This window comes from Chrysemys picta, chromosome 1, assembly GCF_011386835.1.
Source record: "Chrysemys picta bellii isolate R12L10 chromosome 1, ASM1138683v2, whole genome shotgun sequence".
NCBI classification, from domain to species: domain Eukaryota; kingdom Metazoa; phylum Chordata; order Testudines; family Emydidae; genus Chrysemys; species Chrysemys picta.
The window spans coordinates 88,631,785-88,655,271 of record NC_088791.1 but is presented as its reverse complement, the minus strand read 5'-3'; the positions used below and the strand labels follow the sequence as shown (position 1 = coordinate 88,655,271).

The window sequence follows — 23,487 nt, the reverse complement described above, 5'->3', positions numbered from 1 at the left end:
CGGCCCCAGCCCGCTCTACTCCGCCAGCTCCCAGCCACAGCGCTCCGCTTCCCGCCGCCAGTGAGAGCCGGGGGCGGTCCTTTCCCCAACCCAAGCAACATGGCTGGGGCCGGGGCAAGGGAAGTGGACCGGGCTGGGGCCGTGTCTCTCCGCTTCCCGCTGCCGGGTGAGTGCGGGGGCCGATCCTTTCCCCGCACTCACTGGCCCCAGGAAGCAGAGTGTCGCGGCTGGGAGCTGGTGGAGTAGGGCGGGCTGGGGCCAGATTGCTCCGTTTCCCGCCGCTGCTGGTGAGTGCGGGGTCACTGGGGGTAGAGGTGGAATGGGGGCAGTCCGGGGGCGGAGCAGGGGGAAGGGTAAGAGGCAGGGCGGAGGGAGTTGTCCGCCCCCCCGAGACGGCCCTGCCCCTTGCGGGGGGGGGGGGGGCAGCCGAGGGATAGGGCTGGTCGCCAAGGCTGATGCTGCCACGTATGCATCACACAGCTGCCTAGGGCACCATGAGATTTGGTACAATGTAATGTCCCAAATTTCATGGTGCCCTGCGCAGCTGCGGTTGCTGCGTATGCCTAAGGACGGCCTTGTGTCTCAGTCAGATGGCATGTGACCAGGATTTGTCGCTGAATTTGGTCTGCTGGTTGTATCATTCGCTTCCCAGGCCTGGGCTGGGTGCTGACAAGGAATGCAAAGTGAATGCTGATCCATTGCTGCATTGTAGCTGTGATTTTGATTTTGATTTCCAAAGTGTAGTACATTGCACTTATCTTTATTTAATGTCATCTTATTGATTTCAGGCCAATTCTCCAATTTGTCAAGGTCATTTTGAATTATAGCCCTGTCTTTCAAATCCACCCTGGCTATTCCTTATAACCCTATACTCCTCCTGGGACTTACAAATTCATTGCTTAACAATTTGTTACAGTATCTTTTCAGGAATTGAAGTCAGGCTGAGTAGTATATAATTCCTTGAGTCTTCTTTGTTCCACTTTTTAAAGACAGGAACTGTTTGCCCTTCTCCAGTCTTCTTAACCATCCTCCATAAGTTTTCTAATTGCTTACAGTTCCGAGATTGCTTCAGCTCATTCCTTAAATACCCAAAGTGAATTTCAGCAGGCCCTGCCAACTTGAATACATCTACCTTATCTAAATATTCTTTAACCTGCTCTTTCCCTATTTTGGCTTGTGTTCTTGCCCCCTTGTTGTTAATATTAATTGTGTTGAGTGTCTGGTCACCATTAACCTTTTTTAGAGATGACAGATGCAAAATAGACATTAAATATCTCAGCCTTCTTTATGTCATCAGTTATTAGCGCTCCTTCCCTGCTAAGCAGAAAACCTATACTTCCCTTCATCTTCCTCTTGTTTCTAATATAAATAATTTTTCCTGTGATTTTAAACATATGAATAAATAAAAAAACAGCTACTTACCATCTTGTTACTGTTGTTCTTCAAGATGTGTTGCTCATGTCCATTCCAATAGGTGTGTGCACATGTGCCGCATGCACAATCGTCAGAAGATTTTACCCTAGGTTTTATCCCTGGAGTGGCACCTTCATGGCAGTGTATATAGGCCCCTGCCAATCCACCACCTGCTCAGTTCCTTCTTCTCCGACAGAGAGGAGGCAGGCAGGATTTGGAATGGACATGAGCAACTTATTTTGAAGAACAACAATTATGAGATGGTAAGTAACCGTTATTTCTTCTTCAAGTACTTGCTCATGTCCATTCCAATAGGTGACTCCCAAGCCGTTTCAACGGAGGAGGGATCGGAGTTCACTGAGTTGCTGACTGAAGTACTGCCCTGCCGAAGGCCGCATTGTCTCTCGCCTGTTGAGTGATGGCATAGTGCGACATGAAGATGTGGATGGAAGACCATGTTGCTGCCTTGCATATGTCCTGAATAGGGACTTGTGCGAGGAATGCGGCAGAAGAAGCCTGCGCTATTGTGGAGAGCGCCATCAATGCTGGGGTTGGAATCTTAGGCAGGTCGTAGCATGTTCTGATGCAGGACGTGATCCACGCCGAAATGCACTGAGATGAGATGGGAAGCCCTTTTATCCTTTCGGCGATTGCAATAAAGAGTTGTGGTGACTTACAAAACGGCTTTGTGCATTCAGTGTAGAAGGCTAGGGCATGCCTGACATCCAGAGAATGGAGTACTCGCTCTCTGTTGCTGGCATGAGGTTTAGGAAAGAATACTGGTAGAAATATGTCCTAGTTTACATGAAAGTGTGAGACTACCTTGGGTAGGAATGCTGGGTGAGGGCATAGTTGCACCTTGTATTTATAAAAACCCTTGGGGAGGAAGCTTGGAAGTCAGCACTCTGAGTTCAGAGACTCTTCTGTCTGAACCCTAAAGCTATGGCCACCAGAAAAGCCACCTTCCAGGACAGGTAGGATAGAGAGTAGGTTGCTAAGGCTCAAAGGGGGGGCCCATAAGTCTGGAGAGAACTAGGTTGAGATCCCACTGGGGAATGGGCTGCCACATCTGCGGATAAAGCCTGTCCAAGCCCTTGAAAAACCGACCAACCATGGGATTTCCAAAGACTGACCTACTGTGACGTTATTGACATAAACTGGGACCATATAGATCATTGTTGCAACCAAGGTCCTGTAGTGGCACCCAAATCTTGTATAAAGGGGGTCAAATGGGGTGTCTAGGACAAGGTTATGGTTTACTGGTTATGATTATGCTGTCTATATGTGTGTATCAGTGTTGTAGTTGAAGTTATGAATATTGGCTCTATACTGTCTGTATGGCAAACTTATGCTATGCTTCTGGGTGACATCCCAGACAAGCTGAGATTAGCTCTGCCTAGCCTGCTTGATGGCCCATTAAGGACCATCAGCTATACAATGGACCCATTGAGAGAAGGCAGATACGCCTTGTACCTCAGCAAAGTATGCAGGGACTGGCCCATGTGACTCCAGACTCCATGTTGCTGTAATTTTCCACAGTAAGAACACCTGGGAAAGACTATATAAGGCTGATGCCTGATCTCCACCTGGTCTTCAATCCTGCTTCATACCTCTGGAGGAACTTCGCTACAAGCTGAAGCTTTGAACAAAGGACTGAGGACCCATCCCAGCTGGGGATGTATTCCAGAGACTTGATTTGAACCTGCAGTTTATTCCATCGCTGCTGCAAGCCTGAACCAAGAACTTTGCCATTACTGTATGTAATTGATTCCATTTAACCAATTCTAACTCTCATCTCTATCTTTTTCCTTTTATGAATAAACCTTTAGATTTTAGATTCTAAAGGATTGGCAACAGCGTGATTTGTGGGTAAGATCTGACTTGTATATTGACCTGGGTCTGGGGCTTGGTCCTTTGGGATCAGGAGAACCTTTTTCTTTTACTGGGGTATTGGTTTTCATAACCATTTGTCCCCATAACGAGTGGTACTGGTGGTAATACTGGGAAACTGGAGTGTCTAAGGAGATTGCTTGTGAGACTTGCAGTTAGCCAGTGGGGTGAGACTGGAGTCCTCTTAGTCTGGCTGGTTTGGTTTGCCTTAGAGGTGGAAAAAACCCCAGCCTTGGGCTGTAACTGCCCTATTTGAGCAATTTGTCCTGAGTTGGCACTCTCAGTTGGGTTCCGCCAGAACCGCATTGTCACAGTGGCGTAGTCGGCAGGATCCACAGAACCAGGTCAATTAAGCTTTGGGTCAGAACCCCACGCTATCCAAATTTGAATTTTGGGATTGAGAGTTTTGTTGGTTAAAGAGCTGCTGCAATGGCTGAGCAAAGAGCATATGAGGGACTTGGGAAAAAAGCCCTGGAAAATTTGTGTTCAGAAAAGAGGATAAGCTTTAGAAAGAAAGCTACAAAGGAAGAATTGAGAAATCTGCTAATAGCCAGTGATCAGGGGGCAAGAGCACAGCCCTTACCTGAGGCTGCAGAAGATGCAGAAAAAATTAGGATGCAAAGGGTGACAAGTAAACTGCAATTTGAGCATGAACAGAAGCTAGCAGATCTTCGATTGCTGGAGAAGCACAAAATAGCAGAGTTAGAAGAGAGAGCTCGTAAGGGGCGTCTAGAGCTGCTCGCTGCGGAACAGGAGACTCACAGGATGGAACAGGAGACTCACAAGATGGAACAGGAGACGGCCAGACTTCAGCTCCAAGTAATGGAAGAGCGGAGAAAGTCATCCCCACCTGGTACTCCACTTCCCCCCCGCCATGAGAAAAACTGGGAAAGGATGTGTCCCATTTACAATGATACTGAGGATATAGAGGAGTTTTTGTCTACCTTTGAACGCCTCTGCAATCTGTACCAGATCCCTGAGGGTCAGCGAATGCCTGTCCTGCTGACCAGACTGACTGGAAAAGCCAGGGAGGTATTTAATGACTTGGGGGAACAAGAAGCCTTAAATTATGAGCGGTTTAAGGATTCTGTGTTAAGGCGATTCAAGGTTACTCCTGAATCTTACAGAGTTAAGTTTAGAGAGTTTAAAATGTCTAAGGATTGTACTTTTGTAGAATGTGCTCATAAGCTGATGGGTTTTGTTAAAAAGTGGGTTATGGGAGCCAAGGTTCATGGGAGTTTTGAAAAACTGCTGGATTTAATAACTTTGGAACAGTTCTTAGACATTGTGCCTGACAATGTGAGAGCAGCTGTGTGTGACAGGGACCCTGAGTCAGTCCTACGGGCGGCAGAGATTGCGGATGCCCATACCCAAAACAGGGCTCGAGAAGGGTGTAAAACCCCGGGGAAAACTGATCACCATTCTCCCCAGTTCAAGAGGAGGGAAGGATTTAAAAATAAACCTGACTCTTCTAAAGGAGTTCAAGGGGGCCCGGAGGGTAGGAACTCACATCCCCAGCAGGTTACATGCTATCGCTGTGGTATGCTGGGCCACATGAGACCAGACTGCCCGACACTGAAGGGCAGCCCAAAACCAGCAACCCCAAATGCCACGGCCAATGCTAACCCTATTGTTGTAAACTCACAGGCAAGCCACACAGAGCCCAGCATTGGTGCCCTGTGTGCAAATGCTGTTTCTGTTGTCTCTGAAGGATTTAACCTTAAAACTCACATTAAAGCTAAATATGGGGGAAATAATGCAGAGTTTATTAGCAGTGCAGAAGTGAATGGAGTGAGGTGTATGGCATGGAGGGACACCGCAGCAGATATTACTCTGGTTAAAGCAAGTCTTGTCAGGAAGGAAGATTATTTGCCAGGTGAAGATGTAACTGTTGTAGCCTTATCTAAGTATTTTGTCAGGGTGCCTTTGGCTAAAATCCACCTGAAATGGAAGGGATTTGAGGGCACCATGGTTGTGGGAGTAAAAGACATAATCCCTAAGGATATTATGATTGGAAATGATATTAAAGCTATGGTCAGTCAAGTTAATACAAACCAGGCACAAGAGAGGATTGATCCTAAGGTTGTGCCTATGGAGGGTTTCTCCAAAATTTTGTCTTTGGAAAGTAGCTGTTTGGCTGTGAATGAAGTTTCTGAATGTCTATCTAATGTCTCAGAAGTAAATCTGGAATTAGATCAAGTGAAGGGAGAGGAGAACAAGGAGATTTTGGATGAGCCTAGGCAGTCTTGTGAGCTGATGGCTTTATCTAGTCAGCAGTTTGGGAAGGCAAGGAGGGTGGAAGATGAGTGTCCCTATACCTTATCTGTTTCCTGTGCGAAGAATAGTGACAGTGAAGGAAATGTGCCTGTGTCTGTCAGGGGTATTGACTTGCCTATGGAGGAAGCTACCCCAGTCTCCAAGCAGTTGTCTGTGAACAGCCCGGTGTGCTGGGACAAGGGAAATGAAATCCCAAACAGTATGTCTAGTAAAGGAAAATGCGTCTCCAACTCTTTTTTGTCTGTGGAGCAGACAGAAGGTGCCTTTCGGCCTGTGATGGTTGAGAGTCATTTAGTTGTCTCAGAGTTGGTTCTGGATTCAACTAAAGCCCAGGAAGGGAATGGTCCTAAGTTTGCATCTGCTGGGGAGAATGGCCCCGTAACTAGGTTGCATCCAGTTAGCGGCTTAGCAAAATCCCAGAGACCAAACAATTCTGGTGCTTGTATTTTGCCTGTTGCTCATGTGTGGTTGGAGAAGGGTGTAACAACTCTGTCTGATCAGGGTGATACCCTAGCCAGGGCACAAGGAGAGCCGAAAGGTAATTTGGTTGTGTTACCTACGGACAGTTTAACAACTTGTAGCAAAAAGGAAAAAATTCCTAAGCTTGTGTGTGGCAAAGAGAAGGGAAGTATTTCTAACCTTTTATCTAGGAAGTCTATGGGTTCGCCTGAAAGGGGATTGTATAGAAATCTGCCTGATGGGCCAAAGGTGATCCTGAATGTAAGTAAGACCCAGACAGAGTCTGTTGTTGCTCAGGAAAGTGTGCCTTTAGAGCAAGCCCTAGGTGAAGAGGGTAAGGGCAGAATTTCTGTGAGGGGTGAATTGCTGCTTAGAAAAGCTCCTGGAGAAAGGAATCCTCATGGTACTCGGTGCAAGCAGTTCCCTGCAACTGAAGGGTGTGAGAGTGATTTAATCAAGGAAGTTTCAGTTCCTAGCAGCCAAAAATTGTCTGTTGTGAAGGGATCCACTAACTTTCCTTGTAAAAGATCCAGTGTGGGTAGCTTTGAGAAGGTCTCAGAGGAAGTAAAAGTTGTTAAGGAATTGAGGCATCCCTATAACCAAGTGGCTGTGTGGGGCCAACTTGTTGGGGAGACAATGGTGTTGGAACAGGAATGTCTCCTTTCTGATTCTTTAAATGAGCAGTTTGTGCTTCAGGGTTTGAGGACAGATTTGGTTACTGATGTGTCAGAGCAGAGCAGTTTTATGGCTGAATGCTTGAGGATGCGGGGGAGAGCAAGCAAACTCTCACCCGCAGACTCTTTGAATTTGTGTGGTATCTCTTTAAGACAGAGTCCAGCCTTGGAGATGATAGCAGTTGCGAATATGAAAACTGGTGGATTGGCTCTGGTCTGGGGTAGTGCAAATTACTTGACTGGCTGGGAAAGGAAGAACTTGCTAATAGCTGTTAGCGAAGAGGGCCCACCCCATCAGCCAGTGAATTCTGTTAAGCAAGAGAAATCAGGGTTTGATCCTGCAGGACAAGGAGGAAAGAGAAAACTGAATTTTGCAAAGGGAAGCCACAGGTTAACCCTAAAATGCCCAAACTCCAATGGTATTGAGCCAAAGGGGTGGCATGACAAGCATGACTGTAGATGGACACTTGCAATGAACTTGTTGTTATTGCTAAATTTTGTAATTAATGTGTTGCTATTGCCACAAACTGTAAAAATATACAATGTGCCTAATCTTTTGGAGAATCCCTTGGACATGTTAAAAGGAATACATGAAAACACACATTATGTTAAAAGGCCTTGTTACACTGGGGTTTCACAGGCAATGCATATAAACAATATGGGAACTTTTCACAGGGGAAAGAACATTCCAGACCTAATGTGCTATATGAAAAGGAAGACTGAGGCACACTACCATATTGCTTTCATGGCTAAATGCCAAGATTCCTGGACTATGAAGAACATTAATATCTGCATTTATTCGATGTTAATTGGGTTCCAAACATTGGCCCGAGCTTGTATGGATAAAGTAGCAGTTTTCTTTAGCTCTTGGCAAGATCACATGGCACATACAGGAACCATGCTGCCAGAGCAGATCCAATCCACTATTGTTCTAACTAAGTGTTACCTTGAGTTTGTAAAGAGGTTCAATCATGTGGTTGAACATGATTTTGATAAACCGTTTCTGTTATACACTGGTATGGCTTCTAACCCAATACTAGCTGTAGTGAGACAGAACCCAGGATGGGGAGCTCTTGGGATGCAGTCAGTGATGTTTGTGTCATCCCTTCCTGCATCAATTTTGCGTTGGGGGTGTGACGTTATTGACATAAACTGGGACCATATAGATCATTGTTGCAACCAAGGTCCTGTAGTGGCACCCAAATCTTGTATAAAGGGGGTCAAATGGGGTGTCTAGGACAAGGTTATGGTTTACTGGTTATGATTATGCTGTCTATATGTGTGTATCAGTGTTGTAGTTGAAGTTATGAATATTGGCTCTATACTGTCTGTATGGCAAACTTATGCTATGCTTCTGGGTGACATCCCAGACAAGCTGAGATTAGCTCTGCCTAGCCTGCTTGATGGCCCATTAAGGACCATCAGCTATACAATGGACCCATTGAGAGAAGGCAGATACGCCTTGTACCTCAGCAAAGTATGCAGGGACTGGCCCATGTGACTCCAGACTCCATGTTGCTGTAATTTTCCACAGTAAGAACACCTGGGAAAGACTATATAAGGCTGATGCCTGATCTCCACCTGGTCTTCAATCCTGCTTCATACCTCTGGAGGAACTTCGCTACAAGCTGAAGCTTTGAACAAAGGACTGAGGACCCATCCCAGCTGGGGATGTATTCCAGAGACTTGATTTGAACCTGCAGTTTATTCCATCGCTGCTGCAAGCCTGAACCAAGAACTTTGCCATTACTGTATGTAATTGATTCCATTTAACCAATTCTAACTCTCATCTCTATCTTTTTCCTTTTATGAATAAACCTTTAGATTTTAGATTCTAAAGGATTGGCAACAGCGTGATTTGTGGGTAAGATCTGACTTGTATATTGACCTGGGTCTGGGGCTTGGTCCTTTGGGATCAGGAGAACCTTTTTCTTTTACTGGGGTATTGGTTTTCATAACCATTTGTCCCCATAACGAGTGGTACTGGTGGTAATACTGGGAAACTGGAGTGTCTAAGGAGATTGCTTGTGAGACTTGCAGTTAGCCAGTGGGGTGAGACTGGAGTCCTCTTAGTCTGGCTGGTTTGGTTTGCCTTAGAGGTGGAAAAAACCCCAGCCTTGGGCTGTAACTGCCCTGTTTGAGCAATTTGTCCTGAGTTGGCACTCTCAGTTGGGTTCCGCCAGAACCGCATTGTCACACCTACCTGCTACACCTGAGTGGAAGGCCAAGATGGCAGCCAGGTGCACCTTAATAGATGATATCTCCAACCTCTGTTGCTTCAGATACAGAAGGTAGTCTAGCAGAAGGAGAATAGAGGCTTTCTGCAGGGAGGTACCTTTCTGTAGGGACCAAATGGAGAAACGCTTCCACTTCACCAGGTACGTTGTGCAAGTGGAGAGCTTCCTGCTCCCCAATAGGACTTTCCTAACAGGGTCTGAATACTGTAGTTCAAGCGTTAAACGTTAAAGCGAATACTGTAGTTCAAGCGGGTTCAGCCATGGAGTTTCCACGCCATGAGGTGGAGGGACGCCAGGTTGGGGTGCTGTAGTTGACCGTGGTCCTGCGTGATGAGGTCCGCGAGCATAGGAAGGGCTATTGGCCTAGCCACTGATAGGTTCAGCAACAAGGTGAACCAGAGCTGGCGGTGCCACGCTGGTGCTATGAGTATCACCAAAGCCCTGAGCAGCTGGACCTTGAGGAGGATCTTGTGTATGAGAGGGAAGGGCGGGAATGCATATAGCAAGTGACCCATCCACGGGAGGTGAAAAGCGTCTGCTATGGAGACGTGGCTGTGGTTCTGAAAGGAGCAGAACAGCTGACACTTTCTGTTGCTCTGCGTCGCAAACAGGTCCATGTGGGGATAGCCCCACCTCTGGAGGATGGAAAGGGTAATGTCCGCTCTGAGTGAGCACTCGTGAGTGTTGAACAAGCAGCTGAGGTGGTCCACTAGTTCGTTTTGTGCTCCCGGCAGATATGAGGCCTGCAGCTGGATGGAGTGTGCGATGCAGAAATCCCACAGTCGGAGAGCTTCCTAGCACAGGGGAGAAGAGCGAGCACCACCCTGTTTGTTCATATAGAACATCGCTGTGGTGTTGTCCGTCATCACTGAGACACATTTGCCCTGAAGATGGGCCTGGAACGTCTGGAAAGCCAGGCAAACAGCTCTCAGCTTTCTGACATTGATATGCAGCGATAGTTCTGGTTGTGACCACAGGCCTTGAGTTCTGATACTGCCCGGGTGCGCTCCCCAGCCCATCTCTGATGTGTCCATGACCAGCAACAGTGAGGGCTGAGGTTTGGCAAAGGGCACTCCCGCACACAGACCATCTGAGGTTGTAGCCACCAGCTGAGGGACTCAAGAATCGGGGGCAGGAGGGTAACCAATCTGTCCAGAGGGCCCTAGCTGGGTCTGTATACCTTCGCCAACCAAGCCTGGAGGGGGCGAAGGCGCAATCTGGTTCCTGAACTCCAGAGAAAGACTGTGGAGGACCCCTCCTGTTGTTTCTGCCCCCCGTCGATTATAGTCCTGCCTAAGGGGCCCTGAATAGAAGCATGAGGGGGGATGGGGCTTGAAGGGCTTTTTCTGGGGTGCTGGCGTGTGAATTCCCAGAGGCTTGAGGGTTGCTTGTGAGTCCTTCACACTGTGCAGTCTTGAGTCCATCTTGTCAGCGAACAGCCCCGCATTGTCAAATGGAAGCTCCTGTATTGTATTCTGGACCTCCGCTGGGAGTCCCGAGACGTGTAGCCATGAGCTACATCTCATTGTAATGGCCGTAGCCATAGTCTGGGACTATATAGGAGAAGGAGAAAGGGTGCAAGATGTTATCCATTATGCATGTGGCATTCTGCCATCAGGAGTGTCTACTGAAAAGTGGATCCCAACTATCTAGACTGGACAAGCACTGAAAGGATTGACCATTACGAGAGAAATACCTTATTACATTGGACATGAATTTAATAAGCAGGCTCTAGATTGTATTTTATATTTTTTCTTTTATTTGTAGCTTGGTGTTTCCAATCATTTTACTTACATCTATTTTGGATAATTTTCTTAAACTGAATTAAATAAACTTATATTTAGCTTTACTATAGACACGTCCAAGTGCCTTGCACTAAAGAGAGTGTTGAACTGAAGAGAGAGTGGTGAGCTGGGACACACAGAGACAGCAGATCGGTGTACATTGTGGGTGCCAGGAGGAAAAGGGATTGGGCACTGAAGTGTAACAAGGTGGGATGTGCTAATTGCTAGCCTGCAGAGGAAAAGAGTAGGGTTCATACACAGAGCCCAGGGAGTGGAGTGCTTATGCTGCCATCTCCCCATTGAGATAGCAGAGTTGGGAGGATTTTCCCCTGTTGAGCACAGACAAGGCTCTCTCACACTGTAACTGGGTGGTAGTGATTCATCCTGTACATTTCGGTTAACCCCTGAAGTGTCACAGTGCCCAAAAGCCTGCTAATGTTTTTTTCTAAATATATTTTCCCACTGTGAATGTGTCATTTACAAGAATATCTCTCACTCAGATGAAAACAATCAAATCTCCTAGACCAGCAGATATTCAACAGCGACGTGGGGGGAGGGGGAAGAGCGAGTGGGAACACGTTATTCATATATTCAGAAGTGACAGGACAAACTGTCAAGACAATGGAACACCAGGCAAGCACTTTTGATTTGGATTATTTTATTTTTATTTTTCAGATTAGTCCGCTCTGATTAAACTTTAGAAATGGCGACGGTAAAACACAGAATGCAGTGAAAGGAAGATGGTGTGTCAGGAAATCTGATTGGTCCGATTTTGCTGCAGAGTTCTAATTCCTGAAACAAAGGTGCATTAAAACAAAAACAAAAAAGTAGCAACAGCTAGTGTGAAGAAAGGTCACCAAAGATTGTTACGCTAGTAGAAATTGATCCCCCTTTTGTGCGTGTATATATATTTACTCCTAGAAATCTTCCACGGCACTTTATCAATCGATTTGAGCACAGGGTATGTGCAGTTAAGATAAGTCCTTCGCTAAAGCTAGAGCGGGTCATAATCTCAAATAGCAACACGAATAAAATAGGCCTCATTTTTTAAAAGTGTATTTTACAGAATATAGCTAATTGTTCTACTAGAGGAAGCACGAAAATATGCTGGGAATTTCAAGTCACCACCTTGTAAAATTGTGTTCTTAGATGATCAACCGGAAATGGGGGAGGGGTATGGTGGGGGTAACAGAAAATGCATCTTGAAATCCGTTCTTGTTATGAGTCATATATTTAACGCAATCTCCAAGACTAAGGGGATATGTGAGTTTCCATTGAAATTATAACGCTGGACTTGATATTGATTTTCGAATCCTAAATGGGGCATTGTTTTCTCTGAAATCTATTTTTGAGTTTATTGCATGCCTTGGGAAATCTCAACCCAGTTGCGTACAGAATGGAAGCGCGGGAGGGAATTGCGCCAAAAATTACCATCTTTACCTCGGGTCAGACTTCGGGGATAGGGGTAGCGTCATGAAGCGCGACCATGATTATTTTGTATTTTCACGTCTGGTGGTCGTAGGTAAAGAGTTTGGGAAAAGACCCGGCAAAGCACCACAGCAGAGTGCAGACTGAGGGATAACATCCTGGCTCACCTTGGGGGCATGAAGCGTATCTCGTGACTGATCTAGGAAGAGATCCGTGATGGTTTTCTTGGACCTACACTGAAGCTGAACTCGCCCAGCAAAAGACTGATAGACATGGATTTGGGCTGTGCTCTGACAGGGCAGGAACGGAGGACATTTCATACGGATTCGGTGGTTAAATCCACATTACGAATAACATATTTGCAACACAAATGCTCTTTCCGGAATCACTCAAACATCCACCAGAAGGGCCGATTCTCTATTTTTAACCTATACTATTTTGCAAAAGCCACAGAGTATACTGAAATTTAGAGGGAATCGCCCAAAATAAAAAAGCTGCCAATAACTAAAATATTAGGCAAAAGATTTAGATTTTATTTTTGTCTCATTCACACAGCATGGTTTCAGATAAAAAAAAATAAGCCATGTTTTTGTTTGGTTTTAATAGAATATGAAATACCCGTTACATTTAACAATTCATATACTTTTCATGAGGACAGGGCCAGTGATGTATTTCTTATAAAATATACACATATGGTCTTAAAAACAAAGTGTAGCAACTTTTTGTAAGTGCTAAATTCGAAAGAGATAAAAAGCTGGAAAAGACTGTAATCTCACATCATTAATTATATTCTGTAGATATAGAACTGGTCAGGTAGAAAACCAGTAACCAAAAAGTATTAACATTTTTAAGGTGGGTTCTAAGACATAACAGTAATTTTTGCTCTGGGTGAAAAATATTTTCTTCATTGCGGGTCAGCGTGCGTATGGGAAACGGATAAAGTGAAAAATTCACGCTTTGAAAATTAATCATGATTTCAAGAGGGGGTCTGAAGAGGGATAGATACTGCAAGCAGCAAGTCATTAGTACCGTCATTTTGTGCTAACTCTTGGCTTTGTGGGGCTGAACTAGCTAACTGAAATGTGGAAAGTAAAAAAAAAATGCTGTGGGTGTTTGTTTTTATGATTATTACACTTACCAACAGAGTTCTTCCACTGAAAATGTGAGTGGCCAAAGTAACCTGCAAGTTTTAACTGATTGTTCCTTATATCATGTAAAAAAGTGTTGTGTCTTTCTGGTGCAACTTAAACCAAATTAAACATGAATAAAAAAAAGTCGTTTAGTACTAGGCACTTTTTTCAATAAACGAAACATGCGTCTACTTCTTCGTAGACCGCAATCTTTTTGGTACTCTTATTTTGTATAATCCATTCAAATATTAAAGCAGAAATACAGCTCCTTTCAGTGTAAACGTGGTGGCTCTTAAAAGAGCCTTTGGGTTTTTTAGTTGGTTGCATGAACGCCCTCTATTAGAAATGTTAAGCTCTCTCTCCGCGGATACGCCGGGCTAACTGGATGTCCTTGGGCATGATGGTGACTCTCTTGGCGTGAATAGCACACAGGTTGGTGTCCTCAAAAAGCCCAACCAAGTAAGCCTCACTAGCCTCCTGTAGAGCCATAACGGCCGAGCTCTGGAAGCGCAAATCGGTCTTGAAGTCCTGGGCGATTTCACGGACCAGGCGCTGGAAGGGCAACTTGCGGATGAGCAGCTCAGTAGATTTCTGGTAACGGCGAATCTCCCGCAGAGCCACGGTGCCGGGCCGGTAGCGATGAGGTTTTTTCACTCCTCCCGTCGCAGGAGCACTTTTACGGGCAGCTTTAGTAGCCAGCTGTTTACGGGGAGCTTTACCCCCAGTAGACTTGCGAGCTGTTTGCTTTGTTCTCGCCATTCTCACTAACTATGAAAACCTGCTTTCAGACAAAGGCAAACAAGACGCGCTGTAGCAAACCCCGGAATATATAACCAAAGTCTCCCCCCTGATTGGCTGGCGGAAAAAGGCAAACTGCATTGGACAATTTTAAATATTTGAAAAGCCCGCGCTCTGCCGGGAGGGAAAGAATTGACCCTTCCCGCCTTCTTTCTGTCCTCTGGTAATGCCTATACCGCCTCCGGCGCCCGCGCCCTCCATCATCTGATTCCACAGAACACGCGCTCCCTCTAGCCCACATAGCCTCGATTACGTCCTCATAGTAATTTAATAAAATCCTATTTTAATGCCTGCTGATTTTTCTTTAAATCCCTCACCCACCGCTTGAAAGCGACAGATTTGTGATATGTGATTCTGAATACCTCCATCCTCCTTACAACATTCCCACCTCACCAGACTGCGACAGCGAAGAAAAATTATACAGCATATGCCGAAAGTTTGGTGGGGAATTCGATACCATTTTATATTGCACTTTGGGGTTATCTAAAGGGTGACAACCTACAATCCCTTCCTCCCAACGCCCACAAAATAAGCGACATATTTTTTTAATTAAGGATTTAATAGAAATAATTGAAATCTTTAATATATAGTAATAGTTACTGTCCTGTTAGTGTTTTACTTTCCGGAAAACCAAGATGTATGCATCTCAACAAGGGATTGGCTAAGTAAAAACCTAGCAAGGTGCTTTGACTACTAAGCATGCAAACTGGCACATTCATGTTTTATTCGAATGCCTCCAAGCATGTATGTAAGAGTTGAGGCGAGAACCTTTGATCGAACGATAAAGCTTTTAGACATCGCAAAGAATTGAGATTTAAATGTTTAGTGTACATTTCCTAGGAACAGTTAAGATATAATTAGATTTTTAAAACATGTATTTTCTGTGAGGTAACATTTTTAGAACAATCACACTTACCCCAATCAGGGAAAACAAAGCAGTGTTTTGAGCTCGGTTATTGAAAATTTGGGTGGCTCTTAAAAGAGCCTTTGGGTTTTATGTTCTTTGATAGAATCTACTTAGAGCTGGTGTACTTGGTAACAGCCTTAGTGCCCTCAGACACCGCGTGTTTGGCTAACTCGCCCGGCAGCAGCAGTCTTACAGCGGTCTGAATCTCCCGGGAAGTGATAGTCGAGCGCTTGTTGTAATGCGCCAGACGAGACGCCTCCCCTGCGATACGCTCGAAGATGTCGTTCACAAAGGAGTTCATGATGCCCATGGCCTTAGAAGAAATACCAGTGTCTGGGTGAACTTGCTTCAGCACTTTATACACGTAGATAGAGTAACTTTCCTTCCTAGTCTTTCTACGCTTCTTGTCGCCCTTCTTCTGAGTCTTAGTGACAGCTTTCTTAGACCCTTTCTTAGGCGCTGGAGCGGATTTCGCTGGTTCAGGCATATTGAGATTTGTTGCTTTCTCTAAAAGACAGAAACAACGTAAATATAATGGCGGCCACCCCTCTTATTTATAGGGACCTTATGCAAATGAGACGCTTGTAATCTTTCATTTTTTATTGGGCCCAGCTAAAAGTCACGTCACACACGATAAACCCTACATCCAATTGGTCAAAATAAAATCCTCATCACCATTGGTTGGAAATACAATGAAAAATTTCAACCAATCATGAATCAGTGTCTGTACCACAAGGAAGGGATAAAAAGGCAGGATTCGGGCGGGGCGCTATTAATTCCAGGTTTTGTCTTTTAAAAAGTGTTTTGATTTTGTGAACTAGCGAGTCAATGTCGGGCCGAGGAAAGCAGGGCGGTAAAGTGAGGGCGAAGGCCAAGTCTCGTTCTTCGAGAGCTGGGCTACAGTTCCCTGTAGGTCGTGTGCACCGTCTTCTCCGCAAAGGTAACTATGCTGAGCGGGTGGGTGCTGGCGCCCCGGTCTATATGGCCGCGGTATTGGAGTATCTGACCGCTGAAATTCTGGAGCTAGCTGGCAACGCTGCGCGAGACAACAAGAAAACCAGAATCATTCCCCGTCACCTACAGCTCGCCATCCGAAACGACGAGGAGCTCAACAAACTGTTGGGGAAAGTCACCATTGCTCAAGGGGGTGTTTTGCCCAATATCCAGGCTGTGCTGCTGCCCAAGAAAACTGAGAGCCATAAGGCGAAGAGCAAGTAAAAGTGACCATATACTAGATCAACCCAAAGGCTCTTTTCAGAGCCACCCACAGTAACAGAAAAAGAGTTGAGTTCCTAATACACGAATCTATTACATGCTTTTAAAAAAACACGTTCTGAGTGTTGTAAACTCTAGTTTACTTTTCATTAAGTGAAATTTTTTGTAGACCGATTAGGGCTAAAGCTTTAATCACTGCCTCTTTAGTTTATTAAAAACTTAATACTTCTGTTCTTTCTACCGTGTTCCTATTCTGATTTATGTATTTTCATGAGTACTACATTTCCGCCTATAATCTAACTATGGTTTAGTTATAATCTAACTAAAAAGCGAGAATTAAATTTAGAAAAATTGCTGTAAATTTTAAACACACCAGAATATTTAATTTGTACGGGTAAATGGAGTGGATTCACTGAATTCAAACAAACCCAAGGGTGGAAGGGAAAGAGGCGCGTCATGGACGAATCGTTGTAAAACGCGGTTTTTTCAAATTATCCAATTGCTCAAAAGCGCGGACTTTTCAAATTTTCCCCAATCCCCGCAAAACAACTATTCATACTGCTTAACCGGTGATATACTCCCAACAGCTAGGCAAAATAGACCGAGAGAAGGGAGTTCTAAATTGCTAGCGGGACGAGCTCTAACAAAAAAGTCTAAATAATGGCTAGAATCCGTGTTAGCATGGATTAAAAAAAAAAAAAAAACCTCACCCAACCAACATTAGATTTTTCTAAATTGTTTTTGGCTCGGAGGTATTACAGTGGTTTCTTACACTATATAGAGTTTTTGGAATGTTGTAAAGGTAAAAAAACCAGGCCCTCTACCAAAGCAACCTTTGATGCATAGGTACACTAGGTGTTTCAGCTCCTTGGAGAAGGGGTGGGTGGCTCTTAAAAGAGCCGTTGGGTTTGTTTGCACGAGATTCGATTTTTCTCTTCAAACAGCTTCACTTCTTCTTGGGCGCTGCCTTCTTAGCCTTTCCTGCTTTAGGTTTGGTTGGTTTAGGCTTGGCAGCCTTGGGCTTCACCGCCTTGGCCTTAGCCGGGCTCTTAGCTGCCTTTTTGGGCTTGGCGGGCTTGGCCTTTTTCGGGCTCTTGGCCGCTTTCTTAGCCGCGGAAGCCGCTGGTTTCTTGGCTTTCTTCGGGCTCTTTTTCACCGCCGCAGCTTTCTTAGGCTTCTTAGCGGTGCTGGCGGGTTTCTTGGCAGCTGGTTTCTTAGGCTTTGCCGCTGGCTTTTTCTTGGGTGCCTTTTCCTTGATTTCGCCAGGCTTCTTGTTGAGTTTGAAGGAACCAGAGGCACCAGTACCTTTAGTCTGCACCAAAATGCCTTTGCTCACCAGACTCTTCAGCCCCAGCTTAATACGGCTATTGTTCTTTTCTACATCGTACCCGCCAGCTGCCAAAACTTTCTTAAGAGCAGCCAAAGAGAGCCCTTTGCGCTCCTTAGAGGCTGATACTGCCTTAGTGATCAGCTCGGTTACGCTGGGGCCCGAGGGCTTCCGGAGTTTCGAACCCCCGGCTGCCTTCTTTGCCTTTTTAGCTGGAGCCTTAGAGGCTGGAGCAGGGGCAGCTGCTGCTGCAACTACAGGCGCAGTTTCAGACATGATCACAGACACGTAACAAAATCGGAAAAAAACATAAACTGAAGTGAACTAGTCTGATGCCTGTTATTTATAGGGAGGGGTCACTCTCTGATTGGTGCGTTAAAGAGCCCGCCCAGCTGCAAACCTGAAAGGGCTCGTCTCTCCTCTCTCATTTTGTGTTTCTTCGGAGTCAATAAAGTGTATTTTTTTGCACAATATTTGCCACCAAATTATCCCTTTTCTCAGCCAAATGAATTTGAAACAGGGTATTTTCATCCATTAGTGTTTCCTTCAGAAAATAATGAAATTGCATTAAAGAAAAGATTATAAATTCTGAGTACTGAAGCTGGATGGACCTCGAGAGAGAGAACATTTTGTTTTTCTTTGTAAATTAAAAATGTCCCTTTGTCAAAAAGATCAGAGAAATAATGTAATGCTATTCCTTTGACGGTCTTCTTCTAATTAGGAAAGAAAGCGAGTGATTTGTATCAATGAGTTCATTATAAACCTATTTCAAACAGAAAGAGGTAGCACACCCTCCCACAGAATAAACTGGAGGTCGGTTGAACAATGCGTATACTTCGAAACTTAAAGAATTATTTATTATTGTCGTTTTTATCATTTAAATTATGATTTCGTGACAACACCGGAGCTGCACTTTTAAATAATAAAAGGTAACCGTAACCTGATTAGCACGAGCCCGAGCTGACATGAAATGCCAGGGTTGAAACGACGTTACAACCTAATTAGCCTCAGTGACTTAATTCAGAATTCATGAGAAACAACACTTATATGAATTCTATTTAAAGCCTTGATTGGAAATTTAATTTCTCTCTCTTTCGACATAATTTAAGGAGCACTTCGTTTTTTTCGGTTTGATTGGTGGGGAGGGGGAGGATTGGTTCGTTATTTTTTGTGTTGGTTTGTTTGTTTTTCCTCGACCTTGTTAATAGTGGATGGTTCTTAAGATTTCTTGGTGATTTCAAAGGTATTGGGCTGATCTGAGACAGCGTTGAGTTTGAACTCTTAATTCTGATTGGGCAGTTTGAAAAGCCCGCGCTTTGAAATGGAGGGTCTAGAATTCCGGATTTGGGTCACATGGTCAGACTCTTTTCCCCCACCGACAGAAGTACTGCCGGTACCCCTTTTGAGATCTGTAAATCTACATACATCTCTGATTTTCACACTCAGTTCTTCACTGAGTTCACCATCACTTGGTGAATCTTCTCTTACTAACGGATTAAATGTACTTAACATATTTTCAAAGCCACTCATCTGTTTTTAATTAAATTTATTCAACATATTTTCTTTTTTCCCCCAAATAATAAATGGAATACTTATAGACAAAAACCTGATTTTATCCAGCACAATTTACATTACAGTTTTCAGATTAGATCATTCAGTAACAATAATACTTGTTTCCAGTGAGCTAAACGCTATATACAAAAAAGGTTCCTTTTCTTTCAGAAAGACTTTTAACAGTCGACAGGTTCCCTTTGTCTTTAACCGGGAGGATCATTTTTATAGTTGATTTTCCATTTATTTCTTTATATTGATTCCAATGGTCAGATTAACCAGCACTGAATAATGAATCCCTTCAGTACTAAGCAGAAATAAGTGACTGGAATGTTTTACAGCCACTATTCAAATTGATCATTTATTTTCATAATGATTAGTTGCTTGCTCATTCTTTGGATTAAAATGACGTTTTCATCTGGTTTGTCAGTAAGAGAAAATGTACTGACTACTGAACAGGCCTTTTTATATTTATACATTTTATTTACAATAAGAAATCTGTGTTATTTCATAGATTCATAGGTTCTAAGACCTGAAGGGAACATTGTGGTAATCTAATTCACTTCCTGTAGAACACAGGCCATTGAACTTCCCCAAAATAATCCCTAGAACATATGTTTGGGCGGGGGGGAAATACAATCTTGATTTTAAATTTGTCACTGATGGAGAATCCACCATTACTCTTGCTAAATTGTTCTAATGATTAATTACACTCATGGTTTAAAATGTAACCCTTATTTCCAGACTGAATTTATCTAGCTTCAACTTCCAGTCATTGGATTGTGTTACACCCTTCTCTGATAGACTGAAGAGTCCATTATTAAATATTTTTCCCAGGTAGGTACTTATAGACCATAATCAAGCCACCCCTTAACTTCCTCTTTGTTAAACTAAATAGATTGAGCTTCTTGAATCTCTCACTCACTCCCTGGCATATTTTCTAAACTTTAAATGTTAAAACATGCCTAACTTAACTATAATGCAAAATAAAAATGTAACTACAGACAGTTTAAATTTGTGGTATTGGTAAGATTAGAATTTTTACCCATTTTCTTTAAAACATTTTGACTTTTAAATTCAGATATACAACTTTTGGTTAAAATTAATCTCTCTGGATAGCCTTTCCATAATTCTTAAATAGAACTAGATTTTATATCTGAGCATTTATGTATAACTATAACTAAACTATATATATATATAGGCCCTACAACACAAAAAAGCCTTTGTGTTTGTAAATGTTGTTACCAAAATGATTTTAACCTTCAAATCCATAGTGTGTGTCCCTGGCGCTTTAAGGCAGCCATAGACCACGTGCACGGCCGTCACCGTTTTTTTGCTTGGCATACTGAATATAGGCGACTGACTGCATCCTGAATGAAAACCTTGAGCACCGCAGGGGTCTCTTCATAGATCATTCGCGTAGCTGCTCTCAGCACCTTTCTGAGGCATTTAGCAGCTCCTTTCCCTACTCCCGAACTACCCCACCACGACCAAACTGTGAATCAAAATACAAAGTCAGTTTTGTACAAATTATAACTATCAAAATACACAGAAAAACTCTTAATGCGTATAGGCCTGCAATGCCTCTCTTTATATTCCTGGAATTCAGACCTCATTAAAAACTAAAGTAAACAGGCAGGTTATTGGCACTGTTCCCTTTGCTTCTCCCCCACCCTCCAACATTCCGTTGTCTCTGGGTCAGTTTAGACTCCCCCAACGTGCAATAAACTCGCAGTTCACATTTCTAGAATAGTTTCAGAGAAAATAATGTCCAATTTAGGATATTGAAACCTATGATTATTATAATTATAACTGCAATGGAAACCCATTCCCGACAATACTGGATGTCTCGGTAGCTACATTAACACAAGAACTGATTTCAAACAGTTTGTATTATTGTTGTTTCTCCCTCGTCTCTCGTTTTCTGGTGGACTGATGAAGCTGTTTACAAGCCGACCAATTGAAAGCGAACACTTTCTCGCCCCTTCTCTCTAAAACATTTTGTTGACCCTGCTGACGTTTCCACATAGTTTAAATGGACCAATACAGGGTACAGCGCGAAGGCAGCATTTCTCCTGAAGCGAATATTGCTGGTGATCTGATTTACATAATTGTAGCAGCCTTATTCAGCTCTTTTGAGTCTGCAGCAAATTCCGACCAATCAGCTTCTGCCACATAATATTCTACCCCTGTTTTCTCGCCAGCGTTCGCCGCCATTTTCTAAAGCTGCAACATGGAGAATTAATGTAATACACATGTATTTAAAAGAGCAGGAGCATTCACGTGTTCCAGAAGGCTATATTGTTTTCATCCGCTCAAAAATAGTCAGATTCTGAATGCCTGGTATTTTTTCTGTATTAACAATACATTTTCAGTGCTGATTTTAAGTGGCTGCAGAGTGACTGCCTGCTAAAAAAACAAGGGCTTTGTTTCTCCTCTCCTTTCCTCCCGCCCCCTGCCTGGCCTCCATATACAAGCTAAACAACTATCCCTGCTGCAGCTGATGTGGGAAAGGGTGAGACGATCCGTTGATTACATTAAAATCCGGAAAAAAACAGCATGAAATTATCAGTCAGAATGCTGACCGTGACTTTGAAGAGCAACATCATGTATGTCCTATCATATCAAAATCAGATGATTCTACGTTTTTTGTTTGTTTTTGTCTCAATTCTGTTTCAATTCCACCCTGCCAGTTACCAGGAAAAAAAGAATGGAAAGCCACAGGACACGCATTTCCAGTTAATTGTCCCTAAATAATGTTTTATATATGGATTTTTGTTTTATTGCAGCTGATCAGTTGTTTTGAGTCAAATAAAGGTGTTTGCTTGCAGTACTGTATTTCTCTCTTTGCATTATCATTGTTCCATAATTTCTCTCACCCAAAAGCATATCAATTCATAATATTACATTCAAGATGATAAAAAGAAAGTCTTTGCATGAATCAAACCAACATCAGAAACACCTACAGTATTTCAAAGCTCAGTTTCATTCATCTCTTATATCACTGGACCTAGCAAGATTGGTGTGAAATTATCTCTGATTAGGTTTGCTTGCCTGGTGCTGACAGACTTCACAATATCCAGTGACATTTCTTGTCTATCCAGCTGTGTATATTTTGCAATGAGAATCCAAACACCACATCAATCCATAGTCTGTTAAACACCTCACCCTTGCTTTCACAATTGCTGGGTAAAACATTAAAGGGAAACCTCCCTGATGCCCTAATTTCTGAATTTCCATCATTGTAGTGTTCCAGAAACCCCACTTTACTTTAAGCTTCAGTGCATGCTCTGCCTTCCTGTGTCTTCTGAGTGTATAATTCAACTGCTGCTAGTCAGAGTCTGTGTAGTTAAGATATGGTTTCATGCCTTAGGGAAACAAGGGGTATGCAGTGTCTCAGAGAATCATGATTATGGGTACCTATTAATAATTCTGTGCCATTGAAAGTTCCTTCCTTCCTACACCTGAAAAGTCCTAAAGTTTATATACACTTTGCATGCCCCCAATACCCAGGAAACAGTCACTATGATCCACTCATGCTTGGTTCATTACTGAGTGTTAGTATTTTCTATTAATTAATTCAGCAGTTGGGAGGGTACAGAATGGACATACCTGTTCAATATATAGCTCCTACACAGTTCAAGAGACCCAACAATTCAAATCACTCACATGATCTTGAGCACATTTCACACCTTGATTATGAGCCCCTGCAACCACTGACATATTGCCTTCCAATACAAGTACATGTGCCCTGGACTAACTGACAAATTGCCCCCCAACTAACTGGGAACTATTCAGTGGTAGCCGTATTAGTCTGTATCAGCAAAAACAATGAGGAGTCCTTGTGGCACCTTAGAGACTAACAAATTTATGAAAGCTTATGCCCAAATAAATTTGTTAGTCTCTAAGGTGCCACAGGGACTCCTCATTATTTTTATTCAGGGTATGCAGCTTCCACAGGATAATCAGCAATGTCTTTTGCATAATTAGCAGAATTGTCATCTTGGTGATCTGAAGCCCTAGTGTTAAAGCCACCTCTCCAGAAAGGTAGAGAAAGGTTGTCTTCCCCATTCATCAGTTCTGCAAACCTTTTATTTTATTTAAGAAAAGACGGTTACTCACCGTTGTAACTGTTGTTCTTCGAGATGTGTTGCTCATATCCATTCCATTAGGTGTGTGCGCGCCACGTGCACGATCGTCGGAAGATTTTCTACCCTAGCAACACCGGCGGGTCGGCTGTGGAGCCCCCTAGAGTGGCGCCTTCATGGCGCTGAATATATACCTCAGCCGACCCGGCGCCCCCTCAGTTCCTTCTTGCCGGCTACTCCGACAGTGGGGACGGGGGGCGGGTTTGGAATGGATATGAGCAACACATCTCGAAGAACAACAGTTACAAC

General features: G+C 43.7%; 4 protein-coding genes and 2 long non-coding RNA genes across 7 annotated transcripts; 3 read left to right on the top strand and 3 right to left on the bottom strand.

Annotated features, from left to right (window-relative positions):
* The first annotated feature begins 66 nt into the window (after nucleotides 1-66).
* On the top strand, nucleotides 67-8,552 carry LOC135974391 (uncharacterized). Its single transcript, XR_010591645.1, has 2 exons — nucleotides 67-287; nucleotides 1,729-8,552. It is a non-coding gene; the product is annotated as an uncharacterized LOC135974391 (long non-coding RNA).
* Nucleotides 8,553-8,951: 399 nt separating this feature from the next.
* Nucleotides 8,952-12,393, top strand: LOC135974392 (uncharacterized). Of its 2 annotated transcripts, none has more exons than XR_010591647.1 (3): nucleotides 8,952-9,091; nucleotides 11,410-11,537; nucleotides 12,257-12,393. It is a non-coding gene; the product is annotated as an uncharacterized LOC135974392 (long non-coding RNA). The 2 variants fall into 2 exon arrangements; XR_010591648.1 differs by lacking the exon at nucleotides 8,952-9,091 and adding an exon at nucleotides 10,608-10,941.
* A 1,182-nt stretch (nucleotides 12,394-13,575) lies between these two features.
* LOC135974353 (histone H3) lies at nucleotides 13,576-15,144 on the bottom strand. Its single transcript, XM_065561912.1, has 2 exons — nucleotides 15,007-15,144; nucleotides 13,576-14,070 (listed from the first exon to the last, which is right to left on the bottom strand). Exon 2 carries the CDS (start codon nucleotides 14,049-14,051, stop codon nucleotides 13,641-13,643), a length of 411 nt encoding a protein of 136 aa, XP_065417984.1. The 5' UTR covers nucleotides 14,052-14,070; nucleotides 15,007-15,144; the 3' UTR covers nucleotides 13,576-13,640.
* Nucleotides 15,054-15,546, bottom strand: LOC101936139 (histone H2B 8). Its single transcript, XM_005308935.4, has one exon. It carries the CDS (start codon nucleotides 15,482-15,484, stop codon nucleotides 15,104-15,106), a length of 381 nt encoding a protein of 126 aa, XP_005308992.1. The 5' UTR covers nucleotides 15,485-15,546; the 3' UTR covers nucleotides 15,054-15,103.
* Nucleotides 15,547-15,760: 214 nt separating this feature from the next.
* On the top strand, nucleotides 15,761-16,264 carry LOC101935872 (histone H2A.J). Its single transcript, XM_005308934.5, has one exon. It carries the CDS (start codon nucleotides 15,826-15,828, stop codon nucleotides 16,213-16,215), a length of 390 nt encoding a protein of 129 aa, XP_005308991.1. The 5' UTR covers nucleotides 15,761-15,825; the 3' UTR covers nucleotides 16,216-16,264.
* Nucleotides 16,265-17,092: 828 nt separating this feature from the next.
* LOC101935600 (histone H1-like) lies at nucleotides 17,093-17,995 on the bottom strand. Its single transcript, XM_005308933.4, has one exon. The coding sequence runs from the start codon at nucleotides 17,813-17,815 to the stop codon at nucleotides 17,159-17,161; it is 657 nt and encodes a 218-aa protein (XP_005308990.1). The 5' UTR covers nucleotides 17,816-17,995; the 3' UTR covers nucleotides 17,093-17,158.
* Between the last annotated feature and the right edge of the window lie 5,492 nt (nucleotides 17,996-23,487).

Bases quoted from the DNA above. Each gene is read 5' to 3' on its own strand.
- LOC135974353 (XM_065561912.1), bottom strand. From the start codon at position 14,051: ATGGCGAGAACAAAGCAAACAGCTCGCAAGTCTACTGGGGGTAAAGCT.
- LOC101936139 (XM_005308935.4), bottom strand. From the start codon at position 15,484: ATGCCTGAACCAGCGAAATCCGCTCCAGCGCCTAAGAAAGGGTCTAAG.
- LOC101935600 (XM_005308933.4), bottom strand. From the start codon at position 17,815: ATGTCTGAAACTGCGCCTGTAGTTGCAGCAGCAGCTGCCCCTGCTCCA.
- LOC101935872 (XM_005308934.5), top strand. From the start codon at position 15,826: ATGTCGGGCCGAGGAAAGCAGGGCGGTAAAGTGAGGGCGAAGGCCAAG.